General features: G+C 34.4%; 1 protein-coding gene across 6 annotated transcripts in view; it reads right to left on the bottom strand.

Annotated features, from left to right (window-relative positions):
• Positions 1 to 21,041, bottom strand: part of LOC132697904 (FH1/FH2 domain-containing protein 3) — a 120,950-nt gene that overhangs the window by 66,783 nt on the left and 33,126 nt on the right. For 5 of the 6 annotated variants that reach the window (XM_060663656.1, XM_060663651.1, XM_060663650.1 and 2 more), the window contains one exon: positions 10,712 to 10,821. In XM_060663656.1, the coding sequence (XP_060519639.1) occupies positions 10,712 to 10,821 (110 nt within the window). Of the gene's footprint in view, positions 1 to 2,810; positions 2,957 to 10,711; positions 10,822 to 21,041 lie in introns of those variants that run through there. The other variant, XM_060663654.1, reaches the window with a different exon arrangement.

The raw sequence follows: 21,041 nt of genomic DNA on the forward strand, positions 1-21,041 counted from the left end.
AAAAGAGAAGAAATAAAGTAGAGTAACAATTTTTTATTACTTTTCAAAATAATCCCCCTTAACTTCAATACATTTATGACATCTCTTTATTAACAACTCAATCCCTTTAAAAAATATTCTTTTAGTTTGTCTGCAAAATGAGCTTCGTTAAACCGCCGTCCACGTAAGTCCTTTTTCAAATATCCAAACAAATAATAGTCGCTGCGGGCCATAACCGGACTATAGGGAGGATGATCTATCTGTTGGAACCCACACTCTAAATTGGCAGCTTGTGCAACACCAGCAGTATGGACAGGTGCATTATCGTGCAAAAGAAGCACGCCTCTGGTCAGTTTTCCTCGACGTTTTACACGTATGAAGTCTCGCAATTTTTGTAATAATGTTGCGCAATATTTACCATTGACAGTGGTATTAGTTTCTTTAAAATCTATCAAAAGAATTCATTCACAATCCCAAAAGATCGTGGCCATCACCTTTTTTGTTTACTGGCAGACTCTGAATTTTATTGGAGGTGTTTCACGCTTACGACGCCACTCCATTGATTCTTTTTTTGATAGAGGGTTATAATAGAGAACCATAGTTTCTACTCCCGTCACAATAGTTTCTTTCATGGGCTTCGATTCCGACCCACAGAGTTCCAAAAAACACCGCGCACAGTCGACACGGCGTTGTTTTTGAATAGGAACCCATCTTGCACTAACACTTGTATCAGAAAGCTTAGTAATTTCTAAGATCTTTCCAAAGGATCTAGCCAGCAGTCTATACCGCAGGACTGAAATAGATATTCTTGTGGATCAGCTGCGAGGTTCTGAGATCAACACTAAACGGATCAGAATAAAAATGATCAACTTATACTGTGAGCTCCCTGACTGTCACCATCCTTCCCGTTTAACGTTTGTTTACTGTCCCATGACGTCATAGGTGTCTACCATTTTTTGAGAATACGTAAAAGAAAAAAATGTTAAGCGACCAGGCTAGTAACGGCACGCCAATGTTAGAAAGTTCGAGAAGTGACACCGCAGATCACGTTTTAACCTATTTAGGGAAACTGAATTTATATTCAATATACCGAGGAAATAACCTTACGATCTCCGCAGCGAAAAATCGAACGGATTGTTCTAGAATTCAGCAATGATTTTTCGCAAGCTTGGAACTATTTTCAGATGAAATATAGTACGATGCGCAATTGTATTTATATTTTAAACTTTATTTCAGACTTGGCATTACATTTCTATTTCTATTGAATTTCATTTCCAAATTGTTTTAATTATAGAGAACAATATTCAAGAAAACCATTTTGTATAAACCTGTAAATTGTGGAATTTGGAAATACATGTCGTAGATTTCGTCCAAATTAAATTGAATTATTCTCTCTGCAATAAAAGAAACGCGATTACTAATAATAAACACCTGCAACCAGGAAAGCAGTGGTGGTCAGAAGTTACGAGCCCGTTTCAAAATGAGATTCTACTTCCATTTATGGTCGATGTTTGGATCCATTTTAAAAAGAAAACTTTATATGGGCATACGAGGGCTGCTTTTTATATTTAAAGTAGTCCTGGCATCTGGCGACCAACGTTTTTATAGGGAAGTTTGACATTTTGAGGTTAGGTCTTGGCAGAACTGTTTTGTTTGTTTTGTGTGTTCAATTAAAACAAATGTAACAGTTAAAATTGGAACAACAACGCATCGATGAACTTAACTCCACTTTTGGTGTTAAAGCACCATCTAGGACTACTGTTTACAGCTGGTTTTCGGACTTCAGTAGTGGTCGTAGTTTTCTTAAGAATGAATTTCGTGAAGGTCGTCCAACATCGGTGGTTGTCCAACATTGATGCAGTGCTCAAACTGAATTTGCAGGATCATCATGTGACTTAGCATGAGATTGAGGTATCTTTGGGCATTAGTGGGACCCGCATACATACAATTTTGCATGAACATTTGGCAGCTAACAAAAATTGTCACCTCAAAAAAAGTATCGTGGTGATTGGTAGAAGGAAATTCTAAAAAAGTACGATCGCCGTGCTTCCAAATACGTCTATCATATCGTGACAGGTGATAAATCATGGATCTATTAGAAAAACAAACCGCCGAAGACCACTCACTCTCCACGACGACAATGCTAGACTTTTTGAGCTTTAAAAAAGTTGATTTGATGAGCATCCACCATATAGTCCTGATTTAGCACCCAATGACTTCTTTTGATTCCCACACATTAAGAGTAAATTACGTGGGCAACGATTTTTGACACCAGAAGCAGCGATTGATGCGTTTGTTGGATGTGCCTGACTCGATAAAGTCATATTTATAGTTTTTTATTACAAATCCTGAAATACAAAAGGTAGCCCTCGTATGAACTAAAACTTCTGAGGTACAAGGTGGCAAAGTTTTTTTTATATCTGTAATACATTTTTAGATATTTTAATGGAATCAAGAGGCATTATTTAGTATACCACAGTTTTTTTTAAATACACCAGTGGCGGGCGTACGCAATTTCACCTGTCCATTTTGGCCGATATTGATGGTAGGCCACCGTTTTCTCATTTCTAAAGAAACTTAATGCGTTGATATTTGGCGGTGTTACTATAAAATTTTGGATTGTTAAAATTTGTTCAAACTCGGCACACGCGTTAATCATACCGGCCTCTTCAAAAAGTTACATTACAACTTTGCTATAAAATGTACAGGGGGAATTTAAAAATTTACCAAGTTGGATCGAAAATACCATTTTCCACGAAGAAAGCGAGGAGAAGAGGAGAATTCGTCAAGAGACCAGTGACGTACGTCGTAACGACCAAGTCTACGATTACCTGTATTGATGGCGGTGGTACCACGGTTCGTCGCGTTGCGTGAACCTCATTCCTACCAGGAAAACTTGTCGCGCGAGTATGGTACAAAAAAAGCGACGTCTCGGAGTGAATCGATCCCCCTCAGGCGAACCCGGACGCGTCGTAGTTCGGTCGCAATCGAATATAACTGAATTGCAATGTTAAAATTGAAAATAATCCTGTTTTGATGAGAAGCGAAGCCGAAAATACACCCAGATCGGACGGAGAGGGGGAGGGACTCGTATTAATGTCACCGGTGCGCGTAAAGTTGGCCGAGAAAAACAATGGAGTGTCCGTATACGAGGAGTGTTCAAAAAGTAAGGTGACTTTGTGATTGGGTGGACTACGTACATCCGATCTTCGACATTTTTTGTTGTGATGTTGGTACACATGTCCCTAAGATAGCTTCACAGTTTCAAATTACCACAAAATTTTGCGCAAAAAGAGCACTCTGGACGCTCCAGCACGTCAATAACTAATGAAAGCGTTGAAGAAGTGAAACAAATAATGTTGAAAAATCGACGGGTCACTATTAGGGAAGTAGCTGAAGATTTTAGCATCTCTATTGGCTCGTGCCATGTAATTTTTTGGGCATGAACGTGTAGCAGCAAAATTTTTTCGGAAACTGCTTAATCTTAAGCTGTTAAACAACGTCAATGATGATCCTGATCATGGATAAATATTTATGCCGTCGAAACCAAATCCTGGTCGACCCAATGGAAGTGCCCAGAATCACCAAGCTCGAAAAAAGCACGTGAGTGCGACCGTATGTCAAGGTTTTGCTTACTGTTTTCTTTGGATATCAAGAGTTCTTACCATGTACGGTCAATATATAGTAAAACCTTGAATTTATGTACCATTTGCGAGAAGCGATACGAAGAAAGCACTCGGAAATGTGGGAAAACTCATAGTTGCTTGTGTCTAACTTTTTAGTCAAAAACAAAACCACAATCATGCCTCAGCCACCATATTCACCGGATATGGCCCCCTGCGACTTTTTCGTGTACCCCAAAAACTCAAGAAACCCATGAAACGAAGGAGGTTTTGACGAACGAGGAGATAAAGAAAAACTCGCTGGAAGAACTCAAGTGCTTACGAGAAGTGCTTGAGTATTGGATTAGTATATTATGCAACAAGTGCGGTAAACGGTATTTGACTCAAGAGTTTTTAATAAACGAGTGAGTTAAAAAGTTTACCGGAAATGTTCGAAGTGGCTCGGATTCATGGGAAACGAAACTGACGTGGTAAAGTGACGCTTCCCGCACGCTAGATCGGTGGGTAATTAGGTATTTTACGGACGGGAGTAGAAAGAAAACTTTGACACAAATTTTGATAAAACTTAAAAGATATTGATCGCACTTCGTAGACAACTACGTACAATTAGTACGCCGTAGTTATATATCTCGTTTATTAATCTTTTTAGAGGAAAATGATAAATCAATGAGACAAAAAAAAAGTTTAAAATTGTTTTCAAATATACAGGGTGGTTTATAAATATGCCACCTTTATTCGATTCGACTCTGGAGATGTGCTTAGAGGGCCTAGGTTTAGACTCAGGAAATCTGAGAACATTTCTTTAGATCTGAGACTATACAACGTATTGAATTGTCCAAAATTTAAACAATGTATTAAAGTGTGCCTACAGTGGCATTATTTTTACTTGGTGCGAGTATACACTGACAGTATCAGCAAACTTGTTGCCCTATAACGTAGTGCAATTTTCATTCGTACTAAATAGGTTTTTTTCCCTTTTTATGTATTGTACTTTTATGTTTGATGACTTGCCATTACTGTACATATACTGTATGAATTTAATGTAATGTAAATTGAACACTCCGTATATTATACTCAATCGCCCAAGGTACGGTTGTCACGGTTTATACCTAGTGTTTTTGGATTTATGGCCATTTTTTCGTAAAAAAATAAATAATAAATAACTTTTATTAAAGTAGAACAAAAAGAATATACTACAATAGAGTTGAACATGTGGCGAGGTCTAGCAGCACTACTCCACCTAACCACTAATATATTGAGAATTTAACAAGAAAAAAAAACTAACAAATATAAATAATTTCCGTAAGTCCAGCCAAGATTCACAATTTGACAATTTTAAACAAATCTAAGGAGGATAAAAAAAGAAAAAAAAAATAGACACTGGAAAAAAGCAAGTGCAATATTCAAAAACGACTGAAAGAAAAACAATGAGAAAAAAAAAACAAATATAAAAACAACAAAAAAATTAAGCGGTTGAGCATCTCCTTAATCTTACCAGCTCTTTTGATTTCTTTTTAAAAGTAGCAGTAGATGAACAAGTAATAATATCCAGTGGAAGAGAATTGTCAGTTTTAATAGGGTTATATGTGAAAGAGCTCTGAAACGAAGGCGTACTATGCTTGGGAACATAGAACAGGTTACGGTGACGAGTCACTATCATCAGTCTATCATTTTTTCGTACCTAGTAATTGTATACACTAACGTAGATTAATGAAAGAATAAATCTACCAAGAGAAAGAGGAGGAAGAGAATAAAAAATGCTGTTGACGCCCGTAATCAACAAATTACAGGCATAAGACATTTTATCAATCAGTGAACTTAATCGTGGAAAAATTTAAGCCGTTTTATACAAAAAGTGACGATGACAGAGTTCAAAACTGGCCTTCTATATTAGGACTGGGACGCCTTTTCCAGAAACTGAAGGGTTTATGATTGGTAAGGAAGAAATACCATACAGAAAGTGCAACAAGAACCAATAAACCGTAGAACATATATTACCTAGCTGAGAAAACCTGGTGACAAATGAATATCTAGAACGGCACAACAAAGTTGCTACAATAGTTTACTTAGAAATACTGAAAAAAATTAAGCTTGAGCCTCAAAACAACTAGTATACATCTACAATTATAGCTAATGAGACTGTTAGTGGTCCCAAATAACTCTAACCTAGAGACCTCGAGAGAGAATTAAAAAAGCTGCACAATCTCGATGAAGTCAAGATCATTCCGGTTGTTTTGTTAAGTATGGGGTCGATTCTAAAGAAACTGAGCACTTTTTTCAAGGAGCCCGAACCAATCTATAGAAGAATGCAAAAGTCTGTAGTTCTGGATGCGACAAACATCGTGAGATCATTTATAGAATAGAGACATCCACAAAAGTCTTGCCGTTCAGCCCGCTTGCGCGGAAACACCCAGTGTAAAAGTCTCTGCGCAATAATAATAATAATTATAATAACAATAACAAAGAGCATTTGCGTAGCAAACTTGGATTTGCAATAAAAGGCGTGATTTGAAAACATTATTTTATAATTGAATGATATTCTGGGCCTTAAGAAAGATAGAAATATAAAATTAATGAAAAAAAAAGTTTGGGTATAGGGAATGTTAAATAAAATTGAAATAGCATTAGAAGGAGTAATTAATGAAAGTATAATATACAGAGTGTGTATAAACGCTTCGAACTAACCTTGAGACAAATTACTCAGTATAGAGTATAGAGAGAGATTGAGTATAAAAGTGAGTAAAACGCAATAATATAATATATTTGAAAATAATTATAAATTGTTTCTTTTAGTCCTTCTCAAAAACAAATAATAAATGAGATGTATTACTTTGGCACACTATTTGGACACCCTGTACATATATAGAAAAAAAGAATCGAACCACCTTGAACGATTTGCAATCGATTAATGAAATATCACGCGTAAAGGTGAAAAGTAAAATAAATAATATTTAATGAGAGTTACGCAACTGTTGGGTCACAATTGAAAGAAAAGGGCAAGAAAAAAAATGCACAAGAATATTTTACAAAAATGTTTGGCGGTTTATTTATTTATGTAAATATTGAAGGAGAAAGACTAACCCAATTGTCCATTTGCGGATTAACAAAAATTACAAAAATAACGTCACTAGTTAACTTGGTCCGAACCGGTATACGAGGGTCACTTCAAAAGTTTCCGACCTAACAATGATACAAGACATTTTTTCTTTTTTTTTTCTTCTCTTTGCACATAGTATCCACTTCTGCCAGTGATGTTCCCAGAACGGGTAATGATTTGATATTTTCCATTTTACAATAATACATGTCACAAATTATAATACGAATTAAAACTACAGCTACAAAATATCTTCAGGATAGTCATTTTCTTACAAATTTTAATAAATATAGAACACAAAATGCATAATGTTATTCAGATTTCATACGTTGTTGTGAAGTTGTGAATGGATTTTTTTTTTAATTTTGGTTGTTCAGCTGTAGTTATTAAAATACTAATATTTTATAGTGAGAGTTTAATTTTTCATTGTATAAAGAATATTTTATTTTATTTTTTATTTTGTATGCAAACAAAAATATAAAGTTACACATAGCCATTTAACGGGATTGCCTAAGTTTTTCTTGAAATAAATAATTTTTAAGTTTGATTTTAGATGTGGTGAATATTAAATTTTTCCAGCACCTTTTCGATCTGAGTAATCAATTTGACATGGCAAACAATGAATCTCAACAAGAGATAGTTTGACCCAAACAACAACTTCAGATATAACGTATAATAAAATATTTCCTTCCGGCAATTTTCTTGAAATTTCTTAGGGTCTACTAGTTGTGACAAGAAATAAAAAAAAAACTCGGAAACAAGCTATAAGAAATTAGTATTAATAGAGGATAATTTTTGATGTTATTACATTTTTTACTGCCCGATTGGAATGTTTTCTCGAAATAAGTAACTACAAAATGACAGTTTCATTGGTCATAACATTAATTGAAATTTCAAAATTAAAATGTGTAGATATGCCTATACCAGATAACCTACACTTTTGGTGTAACCGTTTTTCTTAAATAGGTATAATGTTCCAATGAAGGCTTTGCTTATTTTTTTTGTACCGTTTGTTTTATTTATTTTTTTAAACTTGTCCTGGACACATGTAGCCATAGAAAAACATACAGATACAAAAAACACAAAATTCAAAATTGTATAGGTTTATACAACCATCTCATTATAAAATTTCAATACTTCATCAATGACGGTCAGCAAAGTTGCAACGTTTATGGAACTGCAGTAAATGATTAAGTAACACTCTGTATAATATCGAATCGGTAGCTATCGAACGGCAAAACTAAGAACCCGGGTAATCACTTATCTCCGGCGTAAAGCAATTTGCATGAAATTATCAGAAATAAAAAACACTCTCTCAATGTCAACACACTCCCACGCAATTTAGATAATATCAAACCCATAGGTCCACTAGTTTACAGGGCTAGAAAAATTTTGTTAGGGAGAGGACGAATTAAATATCAACATGGTCCGAAATTTCAAATTTTAGTGACCTGAGACCGATTAATATTTTCAAAAGTTATTGAAAAAATAATGAATTACCAGATTAGGGAGCATCGTCTGCAAAATATTTGAGGGAATTGAGATTGATTATTCTAAAGCTTCCGGTAGGTTAAAAAGAGTTTTCGCTTCGAGAGATACGTCTATTACCCAATTATCTTTATTAGGTGCGGTGTTCCGCAGGGTTCGATCCTTGGGCCCCGTGTACTACTACTTAAATCTCATGATAATAAGAAATTGCGCACTGCACAGATATTTGTTGTCAAAGTCAATTAAATAAACAAAGTGGCTAACAATGGAAAGTAGGCGTAATTACAGACTTATTTCATGTTATAATATTTCTTACCCATATATCACTTTGATAGCATCAACTAACCCTTTTTCACAAATCTTTATAGCGTCTATAAGCTGTACAATAGAGTTCTGAATGAATTAAAATACATGAGCTTAAACGTATTCCAAAAACTTTTTCATTTATTGCTTGTTAAGGATCGGTTCAAATTGATACTTACATATCATTTTGAACATTTAAATTAAGTTAAATTTTGTGATATTTTATGTATTACTGTTGCGAAATAAATATTATTATTATATGCCTATGGCCTCGGTCCCTCTGGGTCAGTACTGCACTGTGTTTCAGGCGGAAATTTTCGCTTTATTGATGGCGGCCAGAGAGGTGCTTCGGCTCAACTACGGAAGCAGGAGAGTCTTCTTCTGCTCGGATAGTAGGGCTGCACTCATGGCGCTGAAGTCAGTGCGTACGCGCTTCTTGTTGATAAAGGAGTGCAAAGGGGTACTGAGGAGGGTGGCTGAGGAGAGAAAGGTCACGTTGGTCTGGGTCCCGGGTCACACCGGTGTCCGGGGCAATGAGGCAGCGGACGCCTTAGCCAGGGAGGGCTCCTCGCATAGGCATATAAGGCCAGAGCCCCGCTTGGGGATCGCCCCGTGTGTGAGGCGGGGAGCTCTCGAAGCCTGGGCGAGAGACCGGGCCGTGGGGGGCTGGAGAGTTGCTCCGGGAATGAGGCAGGCGAGGCTTATGATGGATGGGCCCGCCCTTCCTCGGACCAGGGAGCTGCTTAGACTGACCAGGAGGGAGTGTAGAGCACTAACAGGGGCCTACACAGGACATTGCAGGCTTAGGAGGCATCTCTGCTTGCTAGGCATTGGAGACGACCCGGAGTGTAGGTGGTGCATGGAAGGGGAGGAGACCCCGTATCATCTGCTCACCGAGTGCCCTGCCTTGACATGGGCAAGATTGGGAGTCTTCGGAACGGCCCTGATCGATGCACGGTATTGGGCTAAAGGAGTTGCTGACCTTCTACAGGAGGGGCGGCATTCTGGACGCCCTCTAGAGCGGCCTGGGGGCACAACGGGCCCATCTGGTGGCCTAAGTACTTGAACGCCCGCGAGGGCTCCCCCCTTTAATACCAATACCAATACCAATGCCTATGGCCAAACATTCTGGCTAATAATTACAAAGCCGGTAAATGGCAATTCTTTTACGTAATCCTAGATAAGACGACAATTTAAAATGGCCGAGAAAACAATAAACACCGTTTTTCAGTGATGTTTCAAGACCATTTTCCAGCATTTTTGAATTCTGTAAATTCAAAAACCCTCAAATATTGAATTTTATCGTTCCGGCCGGCAGTTTTGGAGATATTTAAGTGTTCCGGTACTTTTTGTTAAGCAGATATACTTTTTGCATTGAGGCAGGTGTCTAAACGTACTAATTCACACACAAAACCATAACTTTTGCGACATGGTACGAGACACGCATTTTTTTCGAAAATTTTTATCGTTCAAATGCACAACGTTGCTTTTCCATTTTTCCCGGGTTCACGATGAACTGGACTGGATCCAAGTCTATTTCCGAGTGCGTCGGGTTACATAGACCAAATTTTGCACGATCTTGGGAAAAAGCACAAAAATTTCAGGAAGAAATTGCTATGTTAAATTAATGTTAAATTAAAACAAATAGTAGGACACAAATATTTCATTGACCGTTGAGAAATAACCTTTACAAAACAAACTACAAATATGGAAATTGCATCAACAATACTGTATTTTCCTTCCTATTCTTATTATTAACTACTCTGCTAAGGGTTTAGTTTTCTAGACGTTTAGATCTTTATTGAAGTATTACCTTTTTACTTTCGAAAAGTCGGGGTCAGGAAGTAATCTAAAAAAATGTGCCTGTGCAGGGGTCTACAAAAACATCATTTTTCAACTCTCATCATAAAACTCTATATCATAAAAACGCAACCGCAGGGATCTCCGATCGTAATGAAACCTTCTATGCCAAACGATGCCTTAAAGTAGGCAACCAAATAAGCCCGCGAGCGTTCGAACCAGTATGAAACCCGGCAAGGTTCTTATATTAGTACGTAAACAATAACGCATACTCGTTGGCTGTAAGGTCGGTACGACTTTGTTAAAATAAGCCAGCAATGAAATAGCAACCGATGCTTTAAAATATCGGTAAAAAATCATTGAATTTTTGTAAAACGACTCGTCGTTCGCTCGGAAAGACATTGACAAATTCACTATCGCTTACTTTGACTGAAAGCCCTCAAATTCTTCCTGCTGCTCGCTAATGGAGGCCTCGAGGTCAAGGTAAGAGCCGTAGTCTCCGTCTTTGTAAAGCTGCAGCGCCGCATCGTCCAACTGAAACAAAACGAGAAACGGTTATATGTCGATGCGGCCATAGACGTGCTTTACGCGGAGGCGAATAAAGAACATACGCATTTTGCGTAAATTGCACATTTTAACGTTATACGTATATCAAATGTCCTGGTATATAATACGACCAAAAATATAGTGCATTTATTGATTTGGCGGTTTTTACAGTACCTTAACCGATGGAACGCAACGAATATTTGTAGAAACTAATATTTTCGAATAAGTAGAGGCGTTTATTTTAACATCAGATGATATGTAAGAATTTATTACTGTGTATTACGGAGGTATTTGACTGTATTTATGTATCTGATTCTAGGGATGTGACCCTGAGAGGCTGTTTTCACTGGATAGTTCAAAGGGTAAGGTTAAGTACCTTTACTCTATTTATCTTACACGTAAGTGTGAAAATAATAATATTGTATGCCTTGGATTTGTAAACAACAACTATAGATTATATCCGCGGTAGATAAAGGTACGTCACAAGAATAATACTTTTGGAGACCGTGGAATGAAGCATATGTTCCCCCGTTACAAGAAGACATGGAAAACAAGGCAAAATTTGAAGACGAAGTTGTAGTCGAACCTAAGGACAATTTAGAAGACGAACTACGATAGCAAATAAAAAACGGCAAACATTTGTCTTCGGATGCTAATTTACAATTTTATAAGAAAATCAGAAGGGGAAGTAGTAGCAGCAATAAAAATTGTTTCAAATGGGATAGTCAAGAGAAAAATGAGCATGTAACATGTACGCCAGAAGTTGATTGTTTTCGTATATTTAATATATATTATATGTTTAAATGCATACACTTTTTTGAAGATATGCATCGAAATGGACAAAAAGTGCAAATGTGCATAAAAAATTATAAATATTAGTGTTATTTTAAATAAAGCCAGAACTATTTCTTTATCATTAAACTGGTTCTCCGGAAATGCTATAATTTTTAACGTACACCACAAAAATATTTGAACAAATATAAATAAAACAAAAAAAATCGTAATAAAAGTTTTTTATTCACAGATACACGCACTGATATCCTATTATCCCAATAAAATTTTATTATAAATTTAAAAAGGCTAATAATCAAATAGACTGGAAATTGACAACGTTACGTATACGTAACCGAAAGATCTGGGCTGGAAACAATCCGACAAGAGATGTGATGATTTTTATAAAAAAGCAAGAAAAAAAATCTAACAATAATTTTATACGTAAATACCAATTTCCAAAATATAAAATGTAAAACATAAAAATTTTAAAGAGAGAAAATATTATTTGCGATTATAAAAAAGAATCATAATATAACATAACATAACATGTTTTTTTCAAAAATTTCCCAAAAGAAAATTGTGCCTTTCGTGTTTAAAAATGGTAAAGTTTCGCTCGACATATACAGAGCTTATAAGACAGTGTTTTGGTTTTGGGATTAAGTGCATTTTTAATTTATAGAAATTCACTTCTCTTTCGAAATTAGTGAAACTGACTATAAAAACTTTTGTTACCTTCAATTAGTGAGACAAATTTGTTTTCTAACCGCAGTGAACTCGCGACAATTCCTTAGTCACGATATATGAAGTTAGTTTCAAAGCACACAAAGAACGTTTCATGTAGACGATATCGAGAATTGCTACCCACTAACCGAGTCCGTTTGCAATATTATTTGACTAGTTTAACAAGGAACCTTTTGCTTTTACTGGCAATTCCCTAGTGCAATACATTTTCTAGTTTCTCCTGTCATTGATTGTAACACTAATTGATCTAAAAAATTGATCAATTGAAGTAAAAAAAAATAGTGTTAGTAACAACTATTAAAATCAACACATAAATCGATCCTCTACTGTTTTTTTTTACAAAAATTATTTCAAAAATTAAGAGAACGCGAAATTGGTAATTTAACATCTGAAATTAGCTTAGAATCGTGCAATCTACGTCGCTTCCTTTACCGGCCACGCTCGAAGCCAACCGAATGATAAACAATTCACTTTCCTGCGGGTTAATAAACAATTCAAGTTCACGGTCGCGTGCAAGCGATATATACCGGCCGTCCACCCATAAAGGATTCACTTGCAAGGAGCTTAACAGGGAGAAATAAATCGCCAAGGGTCCTTCTTGTTCCGCATCCCTTTTGCACCAGCGTCCACCGTCCACAACATCCTCAAAGTCCACCTTTCAAATTAAAAATCGGGGCAAAAGATGTCCACGGATTGGTGGATGCGCCAAAATTTTCACTTCGCATTAATTGTTCTGGAAGTATTTTAAATAAATTTTCGACTAGTTTTGGGTGATTTTGTTACGTAGAACTTTTCAGAAAAAAATGTTCGAAATCACAACATGCCACAAATAGAAAAAATATCGGCGCACGCCGCTGGTGAGGCGAGTATGGACAAATAAAAAAATTATATTTACAATGACACTAACACTTTTTTTCTTACAAATTTAACATCTTGTGTACCTACATGGAAAGAAAGCATTTATATGAAACTGGGGTTTATTTTAATATTTATTTTATCTATCAAGCTATTGCATTATATTCCAGGAAGGCTTGTGATGCAGGTACATCCTGTCTGAAGTGTATTTATCAATATGCGCTAAACATTTTAAAACTAGCAGTTTAATTTGCAAATAAAATTGAATAAAATTGAATACTGAAACAAGTGGTGGTTTCTTACGCCCTTCTTTTAGCCTAGTTGATATTTTGTTGCCTTCTCAAACGGAATTCTATCTTTGAGGGATTGAAGATGTTCAGAAATGTGTGGGCAAGTGGTAATTTTTTTAACATTATACGAGGGTGGGGTAAAAAGTTTCCAGCCTGACGTGACAACGGTTGACGACAGCACACCACCCCAGACAATTAATTAAAACAAATACTATTTTATTTGCAAAAACTTACTGCCTGTTGTTAAGGCTCAAATAACCTGAATATATACTGTGTTGATGTTACAAAACTTGGAGAAGCTCTGCACACGTCGGGTGTATCAGTAGTTTTGCATCCGTTAAGTTTTATGACGGCAAGAGAAGAGAAGAAGGGACAACGCCAGCAAAACCGAAACCGGAAGGTTGCTTAATTATTACTTGGGTGTTCGCATTTTTAACAATCTGTCCAAATACCAGTGCTATTTGCGTCAAACCACATTGCAAAATACTTGTCTATAGCGCTATCTATTGATTTGCACCTGAATCAGTGCTCAAAATTTGACAGTCCCATTACAATATACTTATCGACGTAATAAAGGTTTTGTTTTCATTATATTGGAAGATTTCGTTGCAAAAATAGTACCAAGTCACTTTTTTCATACCATCTGCTCCTCAATCGGAAGTAGACCCCGACTCGGAAACTGATGATGTAGACCAGAATCTTCCATCAGTTGGAGCTTGGTATTGTAACCACAGCGGCACCCATCGATTCAAGCTCGGATAATGATAGTGAAGATGAAATTCTCTTGTCAGACTTCAGAAAAATCTTCCCATCGAATATGGATGTTAAAGGGACTAGAAACATCAACCTCTTCATCATCTCTCAAACAAAAATACGATTTCTCCAAATTAAAGACGACAAGTGATGAAGAAATAAAGGCCTTCCCGGGTATGAATATACGACTATCAAAGACTATTTATTGGTCAACTCATATAGCGAAAATTATGATAGGAAATAACGATTTCCTCTCCGATAAAGTTAGGAAAAGAGGATCAAGATTCCATTTCATAGACGGACAAGAAAGGGATACATCTTCTTTCTTATCTTCACAACCCAGGTGAAACAAAATGTTTTCTAAAATATCACAAAAAATAATTGAATAAATTTGATTTACACAAAGCCCCCCACCGATTACTTCGTGAAAAATAAGGTTTATATTATTATTGTTAATCCATGTATACTCAATGTTGGGATAATAAAAAAAATCGCAAAAGAAAATAAATTTTGGTATTCAAAGGGGTTAAAACCTTGTCAATTTAGAAAACGATTAAAAATATTTTTGATATCCAAAACATTTTAGAGTCTAGACGATTTAATAAATGTTTATATATAAATATATATATATATATATATATATATATATATATATATATATATATATATATATATATATATATATATATATATATATATATATATATATATATATATATATATCTATGTCTATTTACCTACTATTTATTTTATTTTTTTTATTTATTATTATACAAATATAATATTATTAAAAAATTTGCTAAATGTGTGCTTTTGCTTAAATCCATAACTCGATTAATACAAAAAAAATATATTAGAATATTCCTATATAAAAAAAATCACTGTTATATCAAACTTTGAAAGAGTTTGAAGACGATTTTGAAAATTCTTACAGGTTGTCTAAACACTATTACGAGCTGATTTGATATGACCAGTTCCCATCCTGGGCATTATTATTGTCCGAAGTCAACGGTACCCCCCAAGGACGTCCATGTTCGAAAACGTATCGAGAGAAAGCTCTGCAACAATGGTTTTGTTGTACGGAATCGGAGCAGGTGCGTCGTAGCGCGGTTTTATTAACATTAAAAAAAAAGCGTACGCTCTTACGGCCATTGTTGCTCGACAGTCCAAAGAAGCACAACGCAACAATACAGGGTGTTTCCTAATCGAATGTCAATAATTAAGGCGGCGATTTATTGGTCCATTTTAAAAAGAAAACCTAATATGAACATATGTCCTAAATGTCTTAACTTTTGAAATACATTGATGGTACGCCACTGATTTCTTTTAAAATAAAAATTATTTTTACAATCTCCAATCAGTTCTAAAGAAATTTAATATCTCGATTTTTTTCAGTCCAATGAAAAGTTTTCGCTTAGAAAAATAAAAACCAACAATATCGTTACTATGATAGCATGCAGATAAATTAGTTTTTCTTTTTAAATGAAAACCGTGGCTAAAAAAAAATTAAGAGATCAAATCTGGTCATAAATGAATGGAAATGTAACATTTTTAAGAAAATCAGTGGCGTGCCACTGACTTCCTATGAACAAATAACCTTTCGGTTGATTAGGACGTCACCGCACTGGTTGAATCGATTTTTTTTTGTGAAACATAAAGTACCAATCTAAAACAAAATATCTAGTTAGACTCTTTCTTTTACTCTTTTTTACTCTTACTCTTAATATCGTAACAAGATAAATTATAAACGGTTCTTATGGAAAAAAAAATTACCTACTATTCATAATTTTTAACAAAACTGTTTGTTGTTAAATTAATAACAACCTTTTGGGAAAAAAAGTTTAAGGATACAGCCCCAGTGTTTCTTAGTAAATCTCAGCACGCTCAGGGGTGAACTGTTAACTCTTAACAATGATAAGAGAAATCAGTGGCGTACCATCAAAGTCTATTCAAAATAGAGATATTTTGGGATATTGCTAAGGCAACACGTCTCATACCCAAAACGGAAATTTCAGAAAATATTAACAATTGTCATTAAAAGTGTAAAATCATAAAATTCACTAATAATTTCGCAAAAAAAAAAATAGTAATATTACTGCAGAAACGTGAATCCCAGTATTAATTTTGCAAATGATGATGCACATTAAACAGAAATTCTATGCGATTAATTTACAATACGTTATTAAGTTCAGTATAAAAAAAGAGAAAAATGCTATGTTAAAGTCGGTAAATACGAACTAGAGCTAGAAATATACAATAATGGATGTACCAGAGCGCTAAATTCCGGTATACGAGGAGTTACAATACTTCCAGACATCTAAATATATGGTACGAAACACACAAACAAAAAATAATTGTGGAACAATTGGACAAGAAAAAAGTTCGAAAAAAACCAACAAAAATAAAATACGGATTTTTTAATTTAATATCAGAAATGTTATGTGATGTAAAAGTACGTCAAAATTTCCGAAAAGCAAATTAGCATTGTGTCTGTTTACGTTTAACTTTTAATAGAAAAAATTCTCTTTTTCTGGAAGTCGATTTTTGACTTAAGTGCGTTTAAAAAGTTCAAGAAATATTTTTGTGTAAATGGTTAAAAATGAAAACACAATCATGCAATAAAAAAACAATATTTACTTTTTGTTTTGTTATATATATATATATATATATATATATATATATATATATATATATATATATATATATATATATATATATATATATATATATATATATATTCTCACGTATTGATTCACGGATGGAAAAATGTGATGACACTATATTCCGGGATATCATCCGTTCGCTCGTTGAACTCCGACTGGAATCCTGCATCCGACTGGAATCCTGCAAATCTTGCATCCGACTGGAATCCTGCAGACGTTTCGCCAAAATCTCACTTGGCATCTTCAATGCTCGCGCTCAGTGTTCGAAGTGTTTTCGGAGCGCGAGCATTGAAGATGCCAAGTGAGATTTTGGCGAAACGTCTGCAGGATTCCAGTCGGATGCAAGATTTGCAGGATTCCAGGCGGAGTTCAACGAGCGAACGGATGATATCCCGGAATATAGTGTCATCATATATATATATATATATATATATATATATATATATATATATATATATATATATATATATATATATATATATATATATATATATATATATATATATATATATATATATATATATATATATATATATATATATATGTGGTCTGTCGTCTCGAGCTAATAAAAATGCCAATTCTTACACAAATAAAAAATTAAATTTTAAATTTAAATTCTTATAAATTCTAAAAAAAACCTGAGTTTTCGAAAATCTTATAAATATCAATAATAAATTCTTTAATTGATAGAAAAATAGTTACTAATCAGTTACTTTTTTTTTATTAAATACTTTTTAATAAATAATTATAATTATTATATATAACATTATAAATAGGGGAGAATGGGGCAAAAATAAATTCACAAAAAATAATAAAAAGTTAAGTGCCCCCGCCTATTGGGTTACTAAATTAGCATCGATAGTATTTGGCAAAAAATAATCCGTGATAGTGACGGCAATTTTACAAATTTATTTTTAGAGTGGAGCGGCTACATCGATCACCGCACAAATGACATGGGCGCACGCGAGGGGGGCTGGGGGGTAATCGGTTGCGAAAGACACCGGCGACAACAAAAACTGTTTCGCAAATCTAGGCCGAGCTATTTTCTTTTTTTTTTTTGGCCGGCCTTGCGCAGAACGGCCACTTTGTCCGGCTCACAATGGGGTTAATCATGCGTGGCGATTGGGCAAAATAATTGTTTAATGGTATCTATGTATATATTATAAATATTAACCGGCGCTACCGCTGCCATTGTTAGATACGTGTAGAAAAATATATACAGGATGTCAAAAAAGTATAGAAACGATTTGGAAAAAATGCTTTTAAAGATGAATAAAATTAATAATAATAATAATTATAATAACACTACACATGCCCCCCCCCCCCCTAAGCCTTTTCATTCCATTTATAAACGAATTTTTATAAAACTTTTGAGAGCATATCTGTACAAAGTTCTTGCGTGATTTCTAATTGTGAGTAGTATATTTCTTTTACCATTTGTTTCAGAAAAAAACGTTAAATACAAAAGTTGTACATGAGACTGGAAGAAACAATTTAAAATTATTTTTAAATATACAGGATAATCCGTAAATATGTGGGAAACCAAACCTAAATGGCACAACTTGTATATTATGACACTAATAGATACTCCCTTTTATAATAAATCACTCAATGTTGAGTTGTTATTAAAAACTTGTGTACAGGGTGTTCAAATAGTACGTCAAAGTAACATATCTCCAAAAGTTGTAGATGAGACTAAAAGAAACAATTGAAAATTATTTTTTAATATACAGGATGAAACAACTTGTATATTATGACATTAATAGATACTCCATTTTATACTCAATCAGTCAATGTTGAGTTGTTACCAAAACTTATGTACAGAGTGTTCAAATAGTATGTCAAAGTAATAAATATACAAAAGTTGTACTTGAGATTGAAATAAACAATTGAAAATTATGAAAAATGTTCCTGCCGTTACTACTCTATATTTCTGACGCGGATTCCGAAAGCAGTATTATACTAATCTCGAAGTTAGTTGGAATTGTTTATACAGGGTGTGTCAAAATGATTTTTTTTGAAAAAAATCGCATGGAACTTTACTATCAGTACATTTTGCGGATAATTGGAGATTTGTATTTGAATCTCGAAATAGAAGAAATAGAAAAAAAAGGCAGTTTGTTTTTTCTGTTTTGGTGTTTATTATAATTTTTTTTATTTAATTTCAAAAATGTCCTTAGCTGTAGGAACACATCTTTATTTTTTCTTAAAAGTAATATAGAAATATAAGTTTCAAGCCTTAGACGTTTTGACATTTCTTCCCAGCTTTAGTTTTTCTTGCTGTTCACCTGGGCAATTGTTTTTCCTGCCCATTCGGGACCTTGGAACTGAATCTATTATAGTAGATCACGGATTATCAGACATACATAACCGCTATTTTTTTTTCGCTATTGCAAAACATGTGGGGCTATTAAAATTGGCATCCACGCATTAATAACCATGAAACCTGCCGGATTTGAACATTCGACCACCTTCGTCTAAATTTGTATCTGCCGATCTATGCCGCGACAGATGCTAAGCTGGTTAATCGTCATTTTATCCTTGAACGATACGACAAATAAAGAGTAAAAAAAAACGGTTATATTTTGAGCCTTCTATGCCTGTGGTTAACTCAAGATTAATTGAATCTATGAATATACGGAATACAATACATTGGGTAGATAATGGGAAGTTTTTTCATATTCACTTCAATTATTAGTTTTCAACACCCTGTATTATTAACAACCCATCAGATATCTCAGAGAGAGTGAAATTTAGTTATACAGGCTGATCTAAATTAAATATTCATCATTGTTAATTTTGTTATGAGTTAAATTAGCAAACTAGTAGCAGAACTATTTTTTTTTTGCCACGAATATGCCGGTAAGTCTCCGAGAACACTAACTACCACGTCTACACTTATTAAAACTACTTTATTTACTAGTTTTATATTTTTAGAAATAATAAAAACGTTTTTACTAAAAGAAAGAGATGGAAAAATGTTATAATAAATGAAGACGTGGAAATTAGTATCATTATCATCCCATTACCCATAGACATCTAGTCTAAAAGAAAATTATGCTGATAATTCGGTTATTTTCAACGGTAGAGTAAAAAACATACAGGGTGTTGCGTTTAAAGAGCACATTTTCAACATTTTCATCTAAACTCGTAATCGTAAATCGTAATAAGTGAGACTTTCTATCTCTTCTGATAACATACTTATTATATACCAGTCATGTCTAGATTTTTCCGGGGAATCCCAAAAAGCAACAATATTTAGGGTGTAAATTACAAACTTTCAAAAAATATATCAGAAAGAGCAAGCAGAGAAGATATAACTACTAACAGTCAAAATCATTAATATAATACACTTAATATAATAATTATATATTTATAGAAGTGGATAAAAAATTAATTCACTAGCTTCACCGTTTCGCACATTTTTTATAATTCAAAAATTCAATGATAGCCTCAGAAAAAAAAATTAATCAAAATTAAATATTGGTGCTTCATAATAAATCAACAAAACGCCAACAAAAAAAAACGCTATAGATATCATTATATGTTTACGGTGTAGTAATAGTATATTATGCAACAGGTGGGGCATTTGACTCACGAGTTTATTTGACACGAGCGGAGCGAGTGTTTAATAAACGAGTGACTTAAAAAGTTTACCGAACGTGTTGCATACTATACTTTTTCTTCACTGACGACCATCAAAATTGACAAACGTTAAAATACAGTTCAAGGCGTGGGAGAAATGTCCGAAAACACTCGAAAAATACCGGAAAAGTCCGAAGAATTTTTTTCAATCATACTTAACTGCTTTTGCTTTCGTTTTTGATAATAAAAAAAGAAACAAGATTTGGCATATATTTTTAAATTGAAAGTAGGGATTTGCGCACCACTTGATTTGAAAGAGTTTGTTCGTTCAAGAGAAGCGTAAATGTGAGACTGCTGGCTTGCATTCGATTTGGATTTGGAAGAAACGGAACATCCGTGACCTCCATTCGTACATCTACTTGCCATATGTTCGGAGATTAGACCGATAAATAATTAGAGGCGTGTTTTAGACGACACTTAATATTAATGGTGTCCGGACCTAGTAATTTGTGAATATCTCCTCTTGGGGCCACGCTGGTTATTGTTT

Source organism: Cylas formicarius, unplaced genomic scaffold (genome assembly GCF_029955315.1).
Source record: "Cylas formicarius isolate icCylForm1 unplaced genomic scaffold, icCylForm1.1 PGA_scaffold_2__14_contigs__length_35257938, whole genome shotgun sequence".
NCBI lineage: Eukaryota > Metazoa > Arthropoda > Insecta > Coleoptera > Brentidae > Cylas > Cylas formicarius.